Source organism: Sceloporus occidentalis, unplaced genomic scaffold (assembly GCF_023333645.1).
Source record: "Sceloporus occidentalis isolate IW3139 unplaced genomic scaffold, rSceOcc1.0.p SCAF_28, whole genome shotgun sequence".
NCBI classification, from domain to species: Eukaryota; Metazoa; Chordata; class Lepidosauria; order Squamata; family Phrynosomatidae; genus Sceloporus; species Sceloporus occidentalis.
In genome coordinates, this window is record NW_028317008.1 from 146081 (window position 1) to 166311 (window position 20231).

General features: G+C 40.7%; 1 protein-coding gene across 1 annotated transcript; it reads right to left on the reverse strand.

Annotated features, from left to right (window-relative positions):
- Positions 1-4612: 4612 nt before the first annotated feature.
- On the reverse strand, positions 4613-19988 carry LOC149299394 (casein kinase I-like). The gene is made up of 10 exons (XM_089486072.1): positions 19866-19988; positions 16472-16578; positions 12674-12800; positions 12376-12474; positions 9781-9864; positions 7072-7211; positions 5946-6024; positions 5505-5579; positions 5150-5256; positions 4613-4766 (listed from the first exon to the last, which is right to left on the reverse strand). The coding sequence occupies exons 1-10, from the start codon at positions 19986-19988 to the stop codon at positions 4613-4615; spliced, it is 1095 nt and encodes a 364-aa protein (XP_089342198.1).
- Between the last annotated feature and the right edge of the window lie 243 nt (positions 19989-20231).

The window sequence follows — 20231 nt, forward strand, 5'->3', positions numbered from 1 at the left end:
CGGACGTCCAATGTAAAAATTGCATTCATAAAATTCAAGTCAGAATGAAAATAACCCACTTCTATTTTTAAAACCTTTAATAAACAAGTGTTATCAATGGCTTTGAACTTATCTGAGAATGCGAAAAATCTAAGTCTTACAGAAACGGGATCAATTTCAGTTTTTAATGAACTTGTAAACAAACAGAACGAAAAAAATAAAATAAAAACATATCCCAGATCGTGTTTACAGTGATTAAGTTTCCTAAGCCACTTAAACAAGCTTTTAAGGTGTTAACTAGTTTATGACAAATGCTGCAGTTTATTTTTTTTTTTACAAAAAAAAAAGAAAAAAAATGAATGAAACTGACACAGGTCCTGCACTGTCAAGGATGTCGTTATAAAATACACAAACACAGGAATCAGTTGTACTGTTTGCCTAAAATTGGTATCTTTGGTTATATTAGGGGGATTTGACGGTTTCAGATTATAATGATAGGCATAGATTATGGGTATATTACACAATATTTCTATAACAATCCTGTAAAGACTGAGCTGTGAAGCCAGACAGTCCTAATAATCTGGAACCACATGGTCACCATAATACCCAAGGTGACAAACATGAAGAATATCAAATTTACTCACTGTTATACCTGCAGCGCATACCCTAGAGGAGGTCTACAATGAAATGGTTAAGAATGTTCTAAGGTGTACAGTTAAAACATGTTGATGTGATAAGTGAAGGAAAGAAAAAAAACTCGGGGGGGGGGTGCAGTTCTTTTATACATGGGCCATCACAACAATCTGTAGGAAATCATGTCATGCTTTTTCTGGCGCAGGGGAAGCTGTAAGCAGTGTACAGTCAAGGATTAACCATAGGGGGGAAAAAAAAAAGTTGGCATATGCACAATTTCTTCCACCACTATGTCAAATGCCGAATATATCAGAACCACCAGCCCCTCACTTTCAGGGGAGAGGAGAGAAAAAAAAAATAAAAAAAATAGGATGCAATAGAAAAAAACTGGACACCATGTTTCACTAATCTTCGTGATATTCACAAATACCAGCGGCTACAAGTCGACATGGCGGACGTCACCGGTAGCCAGACTGAAATTAAGTTCCGCTTTACACCGAGTAAATGGTCTCCCACAACAACTGTCAAGTGTACATATGAACTAAAAATCTCTATGTTTTAAGGGAGTGACGGGTCCAGCTCGTGCCAGGATCTTCAATATTTGCTTCTTGAGTTCTCAAAATCCTGTTGGGAAAAGGGAAAAGCAAACAAAACAAAAAAAAGAAAAACAGGTTTTACATTATTCTCAGTCTGGGTAGTATGTTGCTAGGAAATAAAGACCAGAGGAAATAGAGGAGGTGGGGGGAGGGGTGGAGAGGGTAGATGTCTACATACTGAATAAACTAGATGTTGTATAAAGATTTACCCCAGGACATTAATGTAGGTGTATGGAATTGACAAACCAGTCCATTTAACAGGTTCGTAACAAATGCTTAGCAGCCCCCCCCCCCCCCAAAAAAAAAATCCAAAACATGTAACAGGCAAACCGGGTTCCTCAAAGTATTTATTCACTAAGGAAGACAAAATTAGTGTCTTGGCAGTGTCCACCCTTTAACTACTTTCTGCATTAACATGACTGTATAACCTACGAACTATATCTGTTGGGTGTACGTAGACCATAAGCTTCCAGTGAAATGTTGCTCACTGTTCACATATATAGAACCTGTTGCTTGTCAATAAATGCTTGTGAAACCGACAGAGGGTATATGGCGCAGAGAATGCATGCAGTCATGTTGGCATGAATATTGACACAGTATCCTCAACTTTCCTAAAACTTAAGTGGTGCGCAACTGCTGTATCCAAGCTTAGCAACCGTCTGGGGAACATGTTGGTACTCAGACCAAAGAAACATACCTAATCTACTACCTTCAGGCCTTTACTTATTGAATCCTATCAATATATATTGAATAGCATCAATAGCATAGCGTCAAGCGCATTATGTTCAATACTGGAATTCTTGACCTCGTCACTCGAGCTTCTTGATTCACTTATATCAATTAGGTAAGCTTAAAGAGATCTAGTCCAAACGAAAATCTTAGATGAAACATTACAATCTAAAGATATAGCTCCAACACAGTTTTACAAACCGTGCCAAGCACAAAACAGACTTGCTTGATAAACCGACACCTACCTTAAAGATATTTTATTACAACAGTGGAGCTATCAAGAAAATATGTCAACAGGTCATGGATTATGTGCTGTGTGTACTCCTAACAGAGGTAATATAAAAATGCCAGGCATCTAAATAAAAGACTACACCAAGTGATCACAGGAAGTTATAGTAACCGCTTAGAACGATAAAATACTTTGGTGCCATATCGTTTCTGAAGCGCAAATAGTTCATGAGCCGCTTAGGTTGCTTTAAAATGTGTTGAAATGATTTGCCTGGCATCTTTGAAACAAAATGCTAAGTTCCACTACAACATACCGTACTCATACCCAACACATTCTAGTGATATAAGTACAACGGGCGTGTAAATGTAATGACTTGTATTCAACGGTATTCTACATGTTGTATGTTTCTAGTGTAGAAAATGAATGTAGTTTACAGGCAATGTTCCATCTAATTTTTCTTAGTCGGTGTGCGCAGAGAATTTCTCTTGTGCAAAAATTTTCACAGAGCAAAAATTGTGCGCACAATATCCGTGCCGCATAAAGTTTCAAAAAATTATTTTTTTCGGGAAAAACTACTGTGCGCACAATTTTTGGACGTGTGCGCTCTCTAAAAAAGCTATGTGCGCGCGCACAAGCGCACAGCTTAGAGGGAACACTGTTTACAGGTATTTAATAAAAATACTGCATGATCTTCATAGCAGACCTAAGTAAATCTATCACAAAGCATTGTTTGCACCCTTGGACACAAGAACCAAACATGGTAGCTGGGATACAACGTTCTGGTTCTACTAGATTCAATACACATGGCAAGGCAAGGGGTGGACACTGAATCAATACTTCTCACAGAGCTTCAGTTGGTTTTCAGTAGCTCTGCTGGGGTTTGTAAACCGGTCAAACTCCTAGTATAATGCGTGCGTGTGAGATTTTTTTGGCAAACCTGTTTGGATAGAAGTTCTATAGGGGAAAACTTGGTGCTATGATGGCAGTGTCTCTAAAAACAGCCAGACCTAGAAAGTGCTATAAGATACAGCACTCAAGTTTAAAATAAACCTTCCAGAGCCAAGGACTGCTTTAACCTCTCGTACAAGCTTCTACACTGGCTAAGAATAGCAGCTCTCCAGTGGAGTGATTGTTTAACACCACAGAGACAGCACGTCGAGTTAATAGTTTATTTTTCTACAGGTCCAGCAACCATTAATGTTTGAATAGACCATTACCTGCGAAATGTGGCAAGCCACACAGAAAGACACTTAATATTTGCTGCAGCCTTTCACAAGGGCCTCCCAACAAAGTTGAACAATATAAAACTCATCTAAATCAAGTTTTCTAAATGTTTGTTTCTGGGTCTATTAGTCTGAGACTGTCTTAGCTTAATAACCATATAGGGACACCCTGTCAAACCCCACAAGAGGCATGCTCCAGTTCCAAACTAGAGGTTCCCGCTCTTCACATGTGCAGCATATATCCCCTGCGTTCTCAGACTGGTGTTTGCCCCTTCACCTGCTGAGCACAGTTCTGCATTATTCCCAGCCCTGCTCAGATTTCCATATCCTCCCACCACGTAGAAGCTTCCACTGTACTTCACTGGCTGGCCGACCTGTGGATAGCAACATGTTTAATAAGGTGTTCCAAGCTAGCTATGATCCTCAACTTGATGCCAACTGACTCAAGGAACTGGGGGGGGGGGGGCGCTTGGAGAAATAACATGGTCTTACTTCAGGGGAAAGGAAAAACAAAAAAATCAATACAAATCCAAGAACAATTAAACGCAGTGCAGTAGAATCTGATTTAGCGAAGCATGCCAATTACTGGACAAAACTAATGAAAAATTGTGACCATTAAAGAAACACATCTTACTAATAAAGGGCTTATCCGTTTTCATTGGTAGACAATGAGGGATTTACTCGTCTGACATACATTAGGTAATGAACTGCAGGATTGTCACAATTTTCCAGGAAGAATAAAACAAACACCACCACACCACACCCAAAGCCTTCTGATATTAAAGGGACCTGCAGGTTGTTACAGATCTCTTTGCCAACAGAAGAATTTAAGAGGAAAGAGCAAGATGTCAGTCAAGAGAAGACTAGGCCTCTCGTAAAACTTCAAGTGTTAGGTCCAGGAATGGGAACAGACGATTCCACATTCACACCACTGGAAACAGTTTCCCCAGATTTGGAAGAGGGAGTTAATGCCATGAGAAAGATGCAGTTAAGATGACCAGATATCCCATAAAATGAAATTACCATAAGTATACATAAGGGTATTCAAATTTAAAGTTAGTAGTCAAATTTTCCAAGGACGTATTTTTGGGTTTTATTTTTGTGCTATTTTTGTTTTGTTTTAGCCAAATTAGCTTTTGTCTCCTCCTTGATCTAACACTCTATTATTAATGACCGAATTGTTTGAATATATTTTTTCTGCAACGTCCCTTGGTTGTTGCCTACTAACCTTTCATGTTACTCTTGGATTTGTCAGTTTGCTTGCCTGTGGGGGTTTGGGCTTGTTGGCCCTGCCCACTTGAGGTGGCTGCTTGCTGGGCTGCCTTCTGCTTTAACATTGTCCAGTCAAATGTGTAGTCGTATTGGTGGTTCAAAGTCCTGGAAGAAGAGAGGTATATTGCACATCAGCAACAATTTGATGATTAAAACTACAATGATATCTTCTTAAAGACCAAATATTATAGTTCTAAAGACAAAATGTATGTACATATATGAATGGACAAATTAGCCATTGATACGACATCTCATAAGAAGAAACCATTTTATTTTATAAACTTTGATCATGGTTAATGTTTTAGTGGCTTCAGATCTCAATCTAAGCCAAGTATTTGAATTAGCTTTTTTAGGAGAATGAAAAGTCTAACTAAAGTCCAGAGTTATTTACAATGTCCATGAGCCATAATGTATAAAGCTCTTAATCACTTGAGAGATGGATTACTGTTCCATACATACAGATCTTAAATCACACATGTAACACTGACCTGAAGAGAATCCTGAACAGTTGCCTCAGATACATGTAGTCTGGTGCCTCCTCAAAGCGAAGGCCGCGGCAGTAATTCAGATACATCGCAAATTCTGCTGGAAACCCCTGTAAAATAAGAAATTGCTGCCGTGTATGATCCGCTTACATGACATTCCAGCCGTGCTCAACACATCCACCTGTGTAATGTGTTCCATTCTCTCACTTTAAAGGGATGGTATGCTGCCTCAAACAGCCTCGATAAATGAAGAGCCAAGTATAAGTAAACTGCGTGTTACATAATAGGACACGTGAGTGATAACCAGTTTACACGTCTACCACTAGTCTGCAGAACTGTAAACTAATCTGTCACTCACCTTACACAGCACCTCGACAGGGGTGGACATTTTCTTTTCACTGATCTTTTCGTACTTTTGTTTCTTTGTTGCAGCCTGTGGAACATGTGGTACACAATATAAAGATGTTGTACAATACAAGCGTAAACCGGCAGACATGGAAAAACAGACAAATGGATTTATGGTGAATTGATGTTTTCACATAAACATGGGGATTAAAACTGATGAGCGGACAGAAAGGTCAGCTCGGTATCGGGACCAGTAAAAAAAAAAAGCCAGTGCGCTGCACAGACATTCATCTGAAAGGCAGCGGTGTATACAATGTGTAACATAAAAGATTGTGTTCTAACTCAGTGCTGGACAATATAATGTGTTAATATAAGAAACGCACCAACCCTGGCTGTCCTGGAGACTATTTGGGTGATGCCTAATCAGAAGATCGTGTAGTAGTGTATGACCTACCTTCAATCCCTGCCAAGGAAGGCTGGTTCTGTTGAAGTACATTAGCACATATCCTAGAGACTCCATATCATCACGACGACTAAAAAATACAGTTAAAATGGATATCTATATGAACTAGTCATGCACTGGAAATTGTATCAATACACTTAAAACATGTTAAGTGTATATAATAGAAAAAAATAAATAAAACCCCCAACATTTACAAACCAAAGTGCTTTCCCGGAGAAACTTAAGATATAGGAGTTAATCCATATAAATACATGGGTATATAGCCAACGCTTGGTAACAAGACAAATTCAAAGTAGCCAAAAGATGGTGTGAGCCTTCACTGAAGCATTTATTGATTAAAAGGTAGGATATTTTTAAGCTGGGACTGCATGGCTTGGAACAGTGTTTTTAGGAACAGAGGTTTCAGCCCTAGAGCTAGCACAGAAAGACTTCTGGGAAGTCCTTGGCAGGCTTTTGTGATGTGGTTTGTGAGGGAGGAGAAACTCCATACTACTAAAAGAAGCATTCCTTTAAGAACAGCTGCCCACGGCAACATAAGCAACTGTGCGAACCCCTACAACCACTCACTGCATACTTATGCGCTCACTTACATGCAGCAAGACTTCTATTAATAAACCAAATTACTCGGGAACGGGCTGGTATTTTAGTAAACAGGCATTCGGAAGGCGGGCAAGGCAGCTTCCATTACCACAAAAACCTTTTTTAGTGCACACAGTCTGAAACATACTAGAACTAGGCCAGGATTAGCTAGAAAGGCAACTGGAAATTCACCAACAATCTGGGGTTATTTAAGAAGCAATTCCGAATCAAAGTTGGAGGGTCACGGGAGTGACAAAACAAAGGAGAGATTCAATAATGGGCATGTATCTAAAGGATAAATCAAGATGCCAATCTGGAGCAAGGAACTAAGCTTTAATTTATTCATGCAAGGATAGAACTGCCTTATATAAAATAATGCGGATCCAAAGCGGAAAAAAAATCGGTGGTCCCTATAGCTCTGAAAACTTAAAATGTGAAGGATCAGTTCCAGAAATTTCATGTATATGCCCATTTTTTTATGCTTTGCTACATATAGTCCAATAGGATATATAGTTCTGAAAGTCATCTGCTTCTTTACCTCTGTTCAATTCCTAGGTGAGCGTTGATACTAGCATAGCGGGCTGTTCCGGTTAGATTTTTGTCTTCTCTGTAGGGTATGTGCTGCCTCGTCCTGTTGTCTCTGTACTTTTTGGCCAAACCGAAGTCTATAAGGAATAACTTGGGAAGAAAAGTAAATTATATTAGAAAAATATAAGCGACGGTGTTCTTACACATATTCTGCATCACAGGTGTGGAGCAGTAGCCATGAATATTCAAAACACATAAATCCACAAAAAAGCAGGGACGATCTGGTTAGTTTGATCACAACGGTTCCAAAATGACTAACAGAAAACACACTTCCAATGAGGGCCTATATAAAACAATCCGTTGATGGTTCTTGAGAACTGTCAGTATCCGCATGACAGTACAGTTGTGCAACACACTAAATGTGAGCAAAAATGTACTTTTGGTACCCGTCTTTAAGGCCTAATGCTACTTCCCATTTAAACAGTTACGATGTACAGGTTGTGTACAGATGTCAGTGGCCCACAAACCCACTACTACACTGCGCTTGTAAATAGAGACACACATTTTAAGATTAAAACAGATCACATTCTATCTACAGGTAAAAGTTTTAAGGCGTAGCCTCAATGAAATATATGCTCCACAATACAAGTGTTTATGCCAAGAGAACAACTTCAAAATATGCACACGGAAGAACAGGCTGTCGTCCTAAAAACGCCAACATTATTTCCCAGTGAAAGCTGGCAACTAAGCATTTCACCACAGAAATTTCCCTAAGGCTGCGGGATGAGCTGACACAGGAGAAAGCTTTGACAACGTCATGCGGCCCTGCCTCGCTGCCACAGCCAATGGTTCAAGGGCAATTTAGCAAAATGCTGACTCTGAAGGTCCTCTACAAGCCAGCTGCCAAAGAATACAGTACATCTGTAACAGTTTCCATGCCAGACAATTGATACATAAACCTGACAAGCTGGATGAAATCCATAGTATTGCTTTTGTTAGATACAGAATTATTCAAATTCTATTCTGTGAGGGCTGTGGCTTTCCCACAGAGCTGGCTGGGCCTTGCATTTCATGGTCAGTGATATTAGGAAACCAAAACGCTCAGCAACTGCTAGCGAACACTACCTAAAAGCTCACGGCAATAGCACTAGGATGGTGGCTACCATCACTGAGCCGTCAATGTTTCAGTAGGGAAGTAAACTTTTAGACATATCTGATAAACTGGTGAACTAAATGAATTTACCGTACAATGCATTTGGAGGGGGGGGGGGGGGTCGTCAGTGAAGAGGACCACTACTTGTGAACGAGCCACATGCACAAAAGGCTACTCGCTTGATTTATACAACAAAGCAATTCTTCTCTCAAGAGATCGGTCCATTCCAAATATAGGACAAGCACGACAACATCTGCACTAAGAAGCTGTACTAGATAATGAATGGGCCTTAAAACTAATCTGGACCCTAATTCAAGCTATCCGGTCACATTTTAATTCAACACCACCCATAACTACTCAAAACTCCATTATCATATCACAATACGTTACACGACTGGTTTATTTATATTCGCTCCTGTTGACTATAGGAAAATATGGCAAGCAGTGGGGGTGGTGGAGTTAAAACAAGCCCTGAGAAGAGCAGGTGACCTAGACAACAGGTGACACCAAAGAGACAAAGGAAGATGATTCTTATAAGAACAGTCACTGTTCTATGTCTGACATCTGGAGATCCCACGGATTATTGCAGTTTAAGTTTTCTGTGTTCTATGCCTGTTTAATTTAAGACTGTTCTCTCCTGTTATTGCACCGACTACCATACTCACATTAAACACAATCAGTTCTGTCTGTGTGCTAAATGCAAACTAATTTTGGTGCTAATACTGTTTTTCTAATTCGTTGTTTATCCTTTTTTGGGGTTATCGAAGCCTCCTTAGGTATTTTTAAAACCCAAGAGCTTTGTGGCAATTAATGAAGATTTGGAGTAGTTAGGTGAGCAGGTCTGGGGTTATGGTGAAGTTACTCTGGGCTCAGCGGAAAGAGTGGCGAGTGAGCATGAAGGCTGGGGTTTCCATTAAACCTTCCAGGTCCACGCTCCTATTGATGTCACGGTAGTGGTTCCTCTTGTTTTTGTGGTCTCCGTGACACTCGAACTATGTATTTGCACAATACTATCTTGGGGTCTGAATATATGTTGGCTTAAAAGCCAAAACATTATTTCCACTACACATAGCATAGATGCCACCGTCGTCTGTGGGTGCAGGTGAGAATGCGAATGTCCATCAAAGTATTTATGGAAACGTCTGCTGGGAACCATTGGGATGATTTTGCATCAGGGTGCACAGGATTTTAAAGTACATACACAGCTTGTGTGTGTGAGACTTGTGTCTCAAGACATACATTGTTTATTTGCCTGATCTCTAGGCACGCTCTCGTCCAAGTAAGACACATGACAATTAACCCACACACAAAAACAAAGCTCTATACAAACATCCAGCATTAAAATGAGCAAAAAGTTGGAGAAAAACATCTTAGTAATGTTACATGTTTGCCAAGTATGTCTGAATAATGCCAACGTAAGAGGTGCTTGTGCAAGGCCTGAATTATTTGATTGTAAAGAGAAAATAAAATAGGGGGGAAAGGTGCAAGAAAAAAAAAATACACAAGGATAAAAAAAAAAGCACATGAGTTGGGGGTGGAGTTTGGAGAAGGAGACAGTTTTCAGACCTGGTTTAATCCTGAGAAAGATGGGTCCTGAGAAGTACTAACAGTCATGCTTCTTTTCCTCTTCCCCACTGGAGATTCTAAACACTGGACAGACAATAGAGGGTGGCAGTGCATCAAACAGTATTGCTTACATTGCAACAATGGCCGGCGCAGACAGGCAACACCGAGGCGGTAAAGAGCAGGGGAGTCAAATGCCATCCTCCTTCCACCAAGCAGCTACAGTGACTAGATTTAAGCCCCAACCAATTCAGATTTTATTCACCAGAATAGTTTGCAAACACAAGGAAGGGTCATTTGAGGTTATGATACTCCAAGCTGACTTATCACCAGAAAGCAAGATTCAGACGGTTTTCATCTGACTGGTGAAGGGCCAACTGTGACAGAACAAAACTGGACTCCAAAATGACCTTCCTTGAGTTACCCTCCCCCAACCAATTTAAGAAAGTAGGAAATCTTCAGTAAGGAAGAGGTGTAAGGCATTTAGTCACCTGAGAAGATTAGTGATAAGCATGCGGGGCTTTTTATTTTGTTTTTTGTGGAACATCTGGCATTTGAAGTCATCCCTCCTGAAGGCCAAATAGTTAGGGACACAAATATGCATTTTAACGCTACTGGAACAAGATTACCAGAAATTGTTAACCGAAATCTACAAAACAATTTAAAAACGCTAGAGTTACAGAAAGGTGATTAAAATTAACTATGGTAATTAAAATAGGGAGTACAACGGTGTTTAGAATCACCTGAAATTAAGAATACGGGGGAATGCAGGTCTCTGACATTAATGCACATGATTCAATACCAGGTCCTGGATGATTTTGCAGGGGAGGAAAAGGGAGAATGCCAGGAAAATAAGGGAATGTATACATGTTTTAACAGAGTAATATATAAATTAGGATTGAAGAAAAACTAAACCCTAAACCCGTTGCAATGTCACCAAAGGCGTAGCGTTTAGAGAACATGAATGAACTGCAATGCATTTTGAAGTAAGATCCTCTCACTGCGTAAGATCTGCCTCAAACATCTTCTAATCATCTCACCCCCCCCAAATAAACAGAGGAGCTTTATAGAATGGGGGGGGGGGACTATAATTACTATTAAGATTATTATGGGATATGCTTGTATACTCTAGGGGCGACTATGAAAAATTTAAATCAATGTAAAAACAAAATGGAGGTATAAGATTTTATTGAATACTAGTTCGCCAATGGGGCTCTTTGGGCCAGTCTAAAGGCACTATTCCATTCTAGGGTTTATAACCTGGATTGTGAAAAAATATTTACGATTTCCTGTGACTACTATCTGGCATTTACCATACAACAGAATAACTGGTTATAATATATCTGAGGTATGGATCCTATGCTATTACAAGAGCCCGTGTGCAATAAACAAGTTTACATTACATTGAGAGACACGGCCACCGGCCACTTTGGATTCGCCTTGTCCCGATGGAGCTGGTTGATATACTGAACATACCCAAAAATATGCTAGAACATTAGTTTGTCATCACAAAAGGCGTCAATACGGTTTAAATGATTAGAAGCGTGGAATTGTTTGAGGCAGTTCTGTGTACAGTAAGTGAGTGGGTCTACCCAATCGATGCAATAACAAAGATTCCAAGCGTACATAGCCAAAAGGAAAGTGTGAAATGTGCAACAAGGCATCTATAAGGGGATTGGCTTCACCTGTCAACTCAAGGCTAGGCCAGCTGTGCCACGGTTCTTAAAGAAAATCAAAAGGGGGGGGAAAATAAATAAAAATACTGTGTTTTAAAGGTGGGCCAAGCACCTTGGTTAGAATTCCAATTGACTTATCAAGTTCTGGCCTCATGTTGGCATTCATACAGGCAAACGAAGGTAAACATATGTTACAAATCAAAGAATAGTTCACAGTGAAATCAATTGGCAATCTTGCTTCCAATAAGGTGGCGTACATTTTGTTCCCTAGTCAGACCGTTTACTAGAAATGTCCCCATGTGAATTATTGGTAAAAACAATTACAACGCACGGCATGCTTATTGATTTGCCAATTGCTGCCTGTCTGCCCGATTTATACAAAGACACTGTCAAGGAAGCATGTTATGTTAACTCAGTAAACGTAATGCTACAGAGCAAGGTGTAAAAATACAAAACAAATTGTAAATTCATGCAAAACCAATGGCACCAAACCCTGTAGCCATGTTTCACTGGAGATGCTGCAATTTAGAGGTATACGTTAGGCCATTATTACATGTAGAGAAGCCCTTCTACCCCTTGAAGATATTATCACAATAGAACTAAATGAAATGGACTAAGTAACCGTGCCAATGGTAAAATTAACCCCTTAATGACAAAGCCCGTACATGACTGATTTGTATAACGCCATCCATGTCTTGTTACATGCAGAAAATGAAAAATTCTAGAGAAAGCCAATTATGTGGAATTAGTGAGAATTCTGATTATCTAAAACTTGAATGCAGACCAGTCGTGAGGTGTTCATATCCATGTTACATTCTGAATTTCTAATACACAAATCAAAAGCACACAAAATAAACGCCTATTTTAATAAGCTCATTTCTAAGTGAATTACAAGCACAAGAGAAAAATATTTAAAACCAACCTTATTACAGTGACGTCCAATGCCCATTAGGAAATTGTCTGGTTTAATGTCTCTGTGTATAAAATTCTTAGTGTGAACGTATTCAATTCTACTGATCATCTACAAAAAAGAAAAAAAACACAAAAGAATTGTGATCACAAAGGTTAATGCTGTCCAGGGTAGACTGACAAATTGTTTTGGAGAGGGACAAGTCAAGTGTTTACTTGCCTCTAACATGTTTAAGCACAAATGGGACAGGGGTTTTCTTTACAGGATTAGTAGACAGGATTAGTGTCACACATGTGACAAGGCTATGTACCTGGTCCGCTAACATTAGTACAGTCTTCATTGTGAATCTGCGGGAGCAAAAGTTGAAGAGGTCTTCAAGACTAGGTCCAAGCAGATCCATGACTAGGACGTTGTAGTCTTTTTCTTGTCCATACCACCTAAAAAAAACAAAGAAAAGATAAATAAAAAGCCCCATTGAGCTACACAAACATTAGACATATGAACGTTAAGGGGTTTGTTTTAGACACCTAAGAGTTACATTGAAAAAGGACACAGAAGGCCTAAAGCATTTGCTTAAATAACAAAAAAGACGGCAAAACTTAAAATCATTGTCCTTCTGCTTCAAGATTATTGGGCTAACCTGGAGATTGTATTACAACAACCAGTGATTCAATTATGTGTAAATCTGCTTAAAATGCAAGGCACAGCAGACACAGGAAGTCCTAATCTTCATATAAAGAGTCCCAAAAACTAATTATGGTATTCCTACCCTTCAAATTACCAAAGGTTCACAGGATCTACCCACCTATTCACTTGTACAATAAAAGCAGCCATTAGTCACTACTGAAACAATCATATTACAAGTGGAAGTGGGGGGAGGGGAGATACAAACTAGATCCATATTAGTCACCCAGCACGGTCCAAAGAACTTGCTGCACAAAGTACAGCCTCAACTAAATGTGTTGATCCGAATTACAATAGTGTTAACCAAAAACACAGACACTACCATCTTTAATAGAAAGCCTTTTCCAAGTGAAAGATAAATGGAACAGTCTCCCATTAGAAGTGGCAAAAGCAAATACAGTGAGGGAAAGACCAACAAGGACAGATTACGGTCAGGGTCCATGGGCAGACCAGATGGTTCTCATCTGCCGGCAAATTCTGTGTTTCTATTTCCGGATATACATACGATGGAGCAAAAGTCAGAACCCACTGACAAGATGTTAGACTCATTGAGGAATTTCCTCAGGCTTATGCTTGAAAAGTTTGTGGTCAATGCAATAAGGAATCTCTTAGAGTAAGTGAATTTAGTGGACTAGCGTCTTTGTAAACTTATGTAGTCTAACACCTGGAAACCTTTAGTACAAGCAATTTTAAAATATATACTCACTATGTATCAGGATTGCGTGCCTTTAAAAATACAAGATGTGTTAAGCAGGGGTGCCCCTTACATATGAATAGGTAGATCAGCAACTAGTGGGGGGTGCTGGGGTGTCTAATTGTACATTTACAGCAGAAGCCTGCACATAGGAGAATCAATATGGTGCCAGGGAAGCCTACCTTTTGTCAATTTTGACAAAAATCCAACATTTTGCAGTTCTACACACCAACTCATGTTCACAGATTAAAGTAAGCGGTGAACATGTATTGACACATTATGTGTGAACAAAAGTAACCCGTCTCCTTAACACAACTGGGGCAATGATCGTAGTGATCTCAGCCCTATGGCTCACTTGCCGCTGGTTGGTTCAGGCAGCCTTTGTAAGGGTGGGCAGACAGGAAACTGAAAAGAATGCTCAACCCAAACTCAGCTTCCATGAGCCCAGCACTTAATGTAAAAACCTCTAAAGGAATCACAATGATTACAGGTCAGCATTGATTCAGACATCTAGTTCTGCTCGAAGCTCCCACAGAAGCCGCTCAGACTTTCTGGTATCGGTAGGATGTTGCCTCAGCAGCAAGTGTCGTAACAACTTACATGTAAGATCGAAAAAAGCCACAGACGGGATGTGACGCTACATTACGTTCTAACGCCAGGCTGCGGGAAGTTTATGTTTGAATTGGCACAGGGTGGCTAACCCTCAGAGTGAAAACCTTATGAAAGTATCCGGATAACCACATTTTCACTGTTCTGACATTTCACCCGTGGCTAAAACCTATTGATAGTTACCGGAAAGGTTTAAAATGTTCTAAATAAGTAGAAAAAGAAATGTGCATTATCACAAAAAGCAGATGAAACTTAAAAACGTGGCACTCATTTATTGCACGGATATTCACAGGATTCAGTTTGTATCACACGCATTAAGCAATATGATAAACGAGAATATGGACCACAAGACATTGGAGTAACTCATCTAGCATTACCCAACGTGTCTTCGCCGGAGTAGGAATTAAAATAGCATATTTTTAAAAAGGCAGATACTTCCCTCCGAAAAAAAATAAAATTGTATACAATTCTAGCAACCCACAGCGACTGGAAGCAGCTCAATGAGCCTCATGACTAGATACCAGTACAGCGGGCACAGTCTTGGCACAGGACCAATTCCGAATCCTAAACTAAACTACATGCTTGGTGGTGGGTCATTTGCCCCCCAAACTTGCCTCAGGACTTGGAATGCACACATTATATACAATATATCCTCCGCACACTTAGTGGAAGTGGCAGGTACCAATGTGACCATCTGGCTTTAACAGCAGCCACCATGAAAGCATTTAAATCCTGACACTGGCGAGATTCCTTTCCAAAACATTAAATCAAACGAACAACGCTAAACATCAGAGATACTCGGCAAACACTGAATGGATGTCAGCGCTGTGCATGAGTGCGGGTGCGAGTACGCAGTGTTTGTGGGAGCTGGGTATCGAGGGCATGCACGTGATAACGATAGTCTAAGCTAACTGAACAGACCCAGTCCTACAAATAAAGCTTCGGACAAGTTTAACATTCAAAGAAATATCATCGGAACAGAGTCAGTAATCACCAAGAGACAACAACTTAATTCAACACAGATTCATAAGCATGGAATCCTAGAGAATGTCTATTTTCATATATTTTGCAATACAGTTATTATATTAATGATTCCAATGAAAATCGGCTTTACAGTTACTAACCTTTACTAATCAGAAACATTGCATATTATATGTAAATAAGCATATGGCAAAAATGAAAAAAGCACAAGCGTGATAGAGAACAGACTTGGATATTTGCTAATATAAAGTAGTTCCCCAGTGTAACACCGAGGCCACAGCTCGGATAACACTCTCACGCATGGAAGGCATCACAGGGCATTTTGTTTGCTTGCTGCATTGTTAACAAATTAATGGCTTTTCAAGTAAAGGCCCCACTAGCTGACTCATTGCCTAACGCAGCGTGCATATAATCCCGGGGGAGCAAAGATCAGACACACGGGAGACAGTCATGAAACGGTGGTCACTCAAACCCAAAAGGCTTCCTGCAATCTATTTACCGGCTGGATTCAAACCGTATCAAAGGACAGTTTTTAATTGAGAAATTTAAATTACATAGCAAATCAAGCTCTCGAAATCAGCAGACGCCTGGAGATGCCAACATCAATGCTATCATTCATAAAGATTTTGTATGCTTATTCAAAAAAGAAAAAAAACGAAAAAAAAACCAAACACCCCGCCGTACCTTGCTCATGGAATCAAGCCGACTTAGCTATGCTTTAGAGAAAGCCAACACTGCCATTCTTTTGAAGTTAAACATGTCAGGGCATGCCCTTCTTAATGAATAGCGGAATTTAAATATTTAATAATTGACACTGGAATTACTTAACCATGTTATCCGATTCTAGCATTGGGGGAGCTGTGTGTCTAAAATAAAGGGCCTATATACCAAGCCCTGGTCAGGATACACAGCCAGGTACCAGAGAGAATTATACAATTAAATAGCTAAGCTACCGTGCAAACTAATGGAGAAACCATACAATGACAGGAATTTATCATAAAAACAGTGTCGAAAAGAGCAAAAAAAGGGCCAATAATCGTTATCTCTTAAACTGTCCAAACATTTGTTCAGTCCAGACAGCTGTGAAAGAGTAACTATAAACATGGGCCAAAGTAATTTAAGGGGAAAGCTATTCCTCACCGGATGTGTGGGATGCCAACTCCCCCTTGCAAGATCTTGTAGAGTTTACTTTCGTAGAGCAACTGAGGATGACGGGCTTTCTGCGACTCCAGCTTCACAGCAACCTCCTGTAGGAACGAGATGGAGAATAGTCAGCAAAGCAAGATTATATGCAGGTGATCGTGCAGATACTTCAGTTATGATAAAGGTTCCAGGTCTGGGTGGGTTTCTTCTGGAAAGCTATAAGCATACTTTACAACAGAACAGTAACACTACACACTCTGGTGTGAACATAGAGCAAGCTGATCTAGTTTCATTAATGGTCATGGTCTACACAGGTTGGAAACAAGCCATGCGGTCATCCAGAGAGTAAATACAAACTCACACGGCCGAACACCATACTTCACTTAAAAATCCATTGCAGGCTGGACTGGAAGATCCCTACTTGAAATAGCGATTTTTTGTATTTTTTTTTTTAAGGCGCTTATTCAGCAGAGCTGAACAAGTTCTGGCTCGCCCTATGCTTCCTAGGAGTTTATTACATCAAGCGTTGCACCATCGGGACGGCTAATGAGGCAGCTGAAGACATTTTGAGACGCAAGAGATTCAGATATATCCTGATGTCCTCTTAATACGCTGTATGGATTACGCACATTCCAATACCCAGCAACAGCTTTAGGACATCCCATCTCCGGGCAGATATGATGTACGGTCAGAGGGGGTACTTAAAGGAGTATAGATCTAGTGGTGACGTGTGTGTATGCGCATTGTCAGTTATCAAAGCTTCTTTGTCTGCTGCCACAATCCATCCGCGGCCTGAAAGTCAAGATTGAACGCGCACCTTCTTTGTGGGGAAGGAGAGATGAGAAGCCTCAAAACCTGGAAACTAATGGACAAACAGACCTGAGAATATCGGGTCTGTGAAACCTGCCGAGTTACATCTAGTGACTCCTACAGAGATGTTTTCATTCAACACTCAAAATATGAGAACCTTTCTGTAGTCCAAGACAGTGCCACATAAAATAAACTGGGCGGCACTGTAAAGAAGCCAGGAGTTGCTGAGTGAATTGTGGATTTGTTGATTAACTTCTGCTGTGCATTAGTAGGCTAGCCCCAGAGTTAGCATAGGTTAGAAGGTGGCCCTAGGGATGTATTTCTGCCATACTCATCTCAGGTTAGAGAACGAAACCCTGCATATTCTTAATGTTGCATCTCCCAGGCATGGCAACACTTCCTAACAGGAAAGTTAAATAAAGACACATAATTGCAAGTCCAAACGGGTTAGATGACTTCACACAGAAAGCCCCCTGGCTGATGAGTACCTTGCACTGCCAGGTCTATCTACACATTAAGGTTAAAGTGTGTGGCACGCCAATTCCTAAACACCATTATTTCATTACTTTTTTGCCGCAGTGCTGAAATATTAAAATTGTAAGCTGGCGGGAGATCCTCACTCGTAGGGTTAGCACGTGCGCACAATGGGGTGAATGACCCCATTAGCGATCTGTCAGATGCCAATGTATAATAGCTGTCCATTTTTTTTTTTTTTTTTTTAATAAACAGAACAGGTTAATAAAGTTAGCAGAACTTCTGCCACCCTGACAGAAGTTTGGGCTTGTGCCTCCATTATCATTTACTGCAGGTATCCTTTGGAAGTTCTTCTGAACCAGCGCTCTCCCTTGTAGCTAATCACACAAACCCTACCTGAGCCAACCTGTGATCAAAAGCTATTCCGGCACCTTAAGGTAACCCTAGAGATTGCTTCCTACACAACCAGACAAACACTGATAGTTTGTTCATTAACAGATCTTCAATGACAAACACAGCAGCACAGCAAAAAGTGTGAAATGGTTTGGAGGATTAGGTTGTTTTGGAATAAACCAACATGGCAGGCAGAGTATGTTTCGCCACATATAGCTATAGGGGAGTCCCATATAAGAGCGGCTGCTTCGGAATACAGAGCTTTATATGGTAATACAGATTAGAAAAAGCTTGGTTTTGGCTCATATTGTTCCAATAAACGTCACTAAGCCATGGAGATACATTGGATGCCATTCAGCGATTTTATTACTTATGGCAATGCTAACGAAGCCCTGCTTATACAAGTTAAATAATTTCCTCCATAGCCATCCACTAGTCAGTGTCAGGCTGGATTACCGAGACTGAGCCATTACATGGTTACCACAAGGCAGTATGATATAGCAGCCCAATATCCTGGCTCCTTATCGAGTCAAGTCAAAAGAAAAACTAGAACTGTTCAATGTGTGTGAAGACATAAAACCCAGAAGTGTGTGGCTGGAGTTCCACTACAAGCGTGTTCCTCTGTCCCATTCCCTTGAAAGGAGATGTGGAATGCTTGGGTAAACGTTCGTAGATGCGTATGAATGATGCATAATATATTTGCAAATCCATTCAATAGGGAAAAGCAATTACAACACTAAGGCTAGAAAAATCTAATGGAAGCCTGGCATAAAGACAAAGCGGCCACCTGAAAGACATGGTTGACAACGAGAGCCTCTAATGGTTTGGTGGAGAGCAGCTCCACGCAGAAGACATTTTCTGATTAAAGAAACGGGTAAAGCTTCAGGCTCCAATATGAGCCTACAAGAAGGGCTAATGCGGTTAAGCCTCAACGTTAGAAAGTTCAAGTGTTTATCAATATGCTCTCTCGCCTGCGGCATGGATGAGACTACATTCCAAGCCCATGAAACGGCATAGGTGAAAACCTTGCAGCAAAGTTACTTCACCTACGCAGATAACCCAAAGTGTGTAATACGTGAAGGATGTAAAGATCATCAGCGTTCCAAAGCATGCAATATACATAACTTATAGTTAACAGTAGCAGCAAGACGAGGCTGCGCTTAACTACGAAGAATGGCTATTATTAAACGTCAGGGGTCTATTCACTAACTCACATCACTATTCGTTACAAAGGACCAACACGGCAGGTTTTTCCAGCTAGGGCTGAGCTGACCCTGCATAGTGTATAATTAATGTGTGACGAGACAGGCGCAACCTTGCTGGTTTAACTATACATGGGTCAGCCAGGCTTATCCTACAGTAAAGGCTCGTTATGGGTTAGATAGGAGCTGAAACAAGTGAATAGAGCCCAATGCGTTTCTATGTAAGAAAGTGTGGGTAGTAATAAGGATAGCAATTCTCAGCGCTAAGGAATTTGATGGCGCTATATAAAACAATAGATCAATAATACACGACTGGGCACATTCCATTAGCCAGGTAGCCATGGCTCTTACCGCCTTCATAATGGCTCCGGCTCTCAGGATATATTCCTGCCCAGATTAGCACATTAAAATATACAATACTATGCACGGCTAGAACCACTAGCCCATGCGGCAATAAAACAATCCTTTCCGCTTCGGAAAGCGGAGGGCCGCGGGCCCCTGCGGGATATTACCTCGCCATTCGTGATGTTGATTGCCAAATAGATATCGCCGAAGGATCCAGAGCCGATCTTCCGCACCAACTTGTATTTTCCTCCAACGATGAACTCGGCTTTGGAGCCGCTGCTGCTTGCCATGATCCCGGGCAGGACGAGGTATCGAGACCCCAGATATCAAGAAAACCGAGCCTAAGAAGGGTAGATACCCAGAGAAGAGAGCACTGTACACGGCTAGGGCAGGAGGGGAAAAGCCCGTACGTCGGCCGCCCCGCTCCTATAAACGGGGTCCTTTGTTCGGTCCGAGGTCACGGGGGAACCTCTATCGTGTAACGCACACTCCCTTCACTCTCGCTGGCCCGGGACCCAATATAGAAGCGGAGT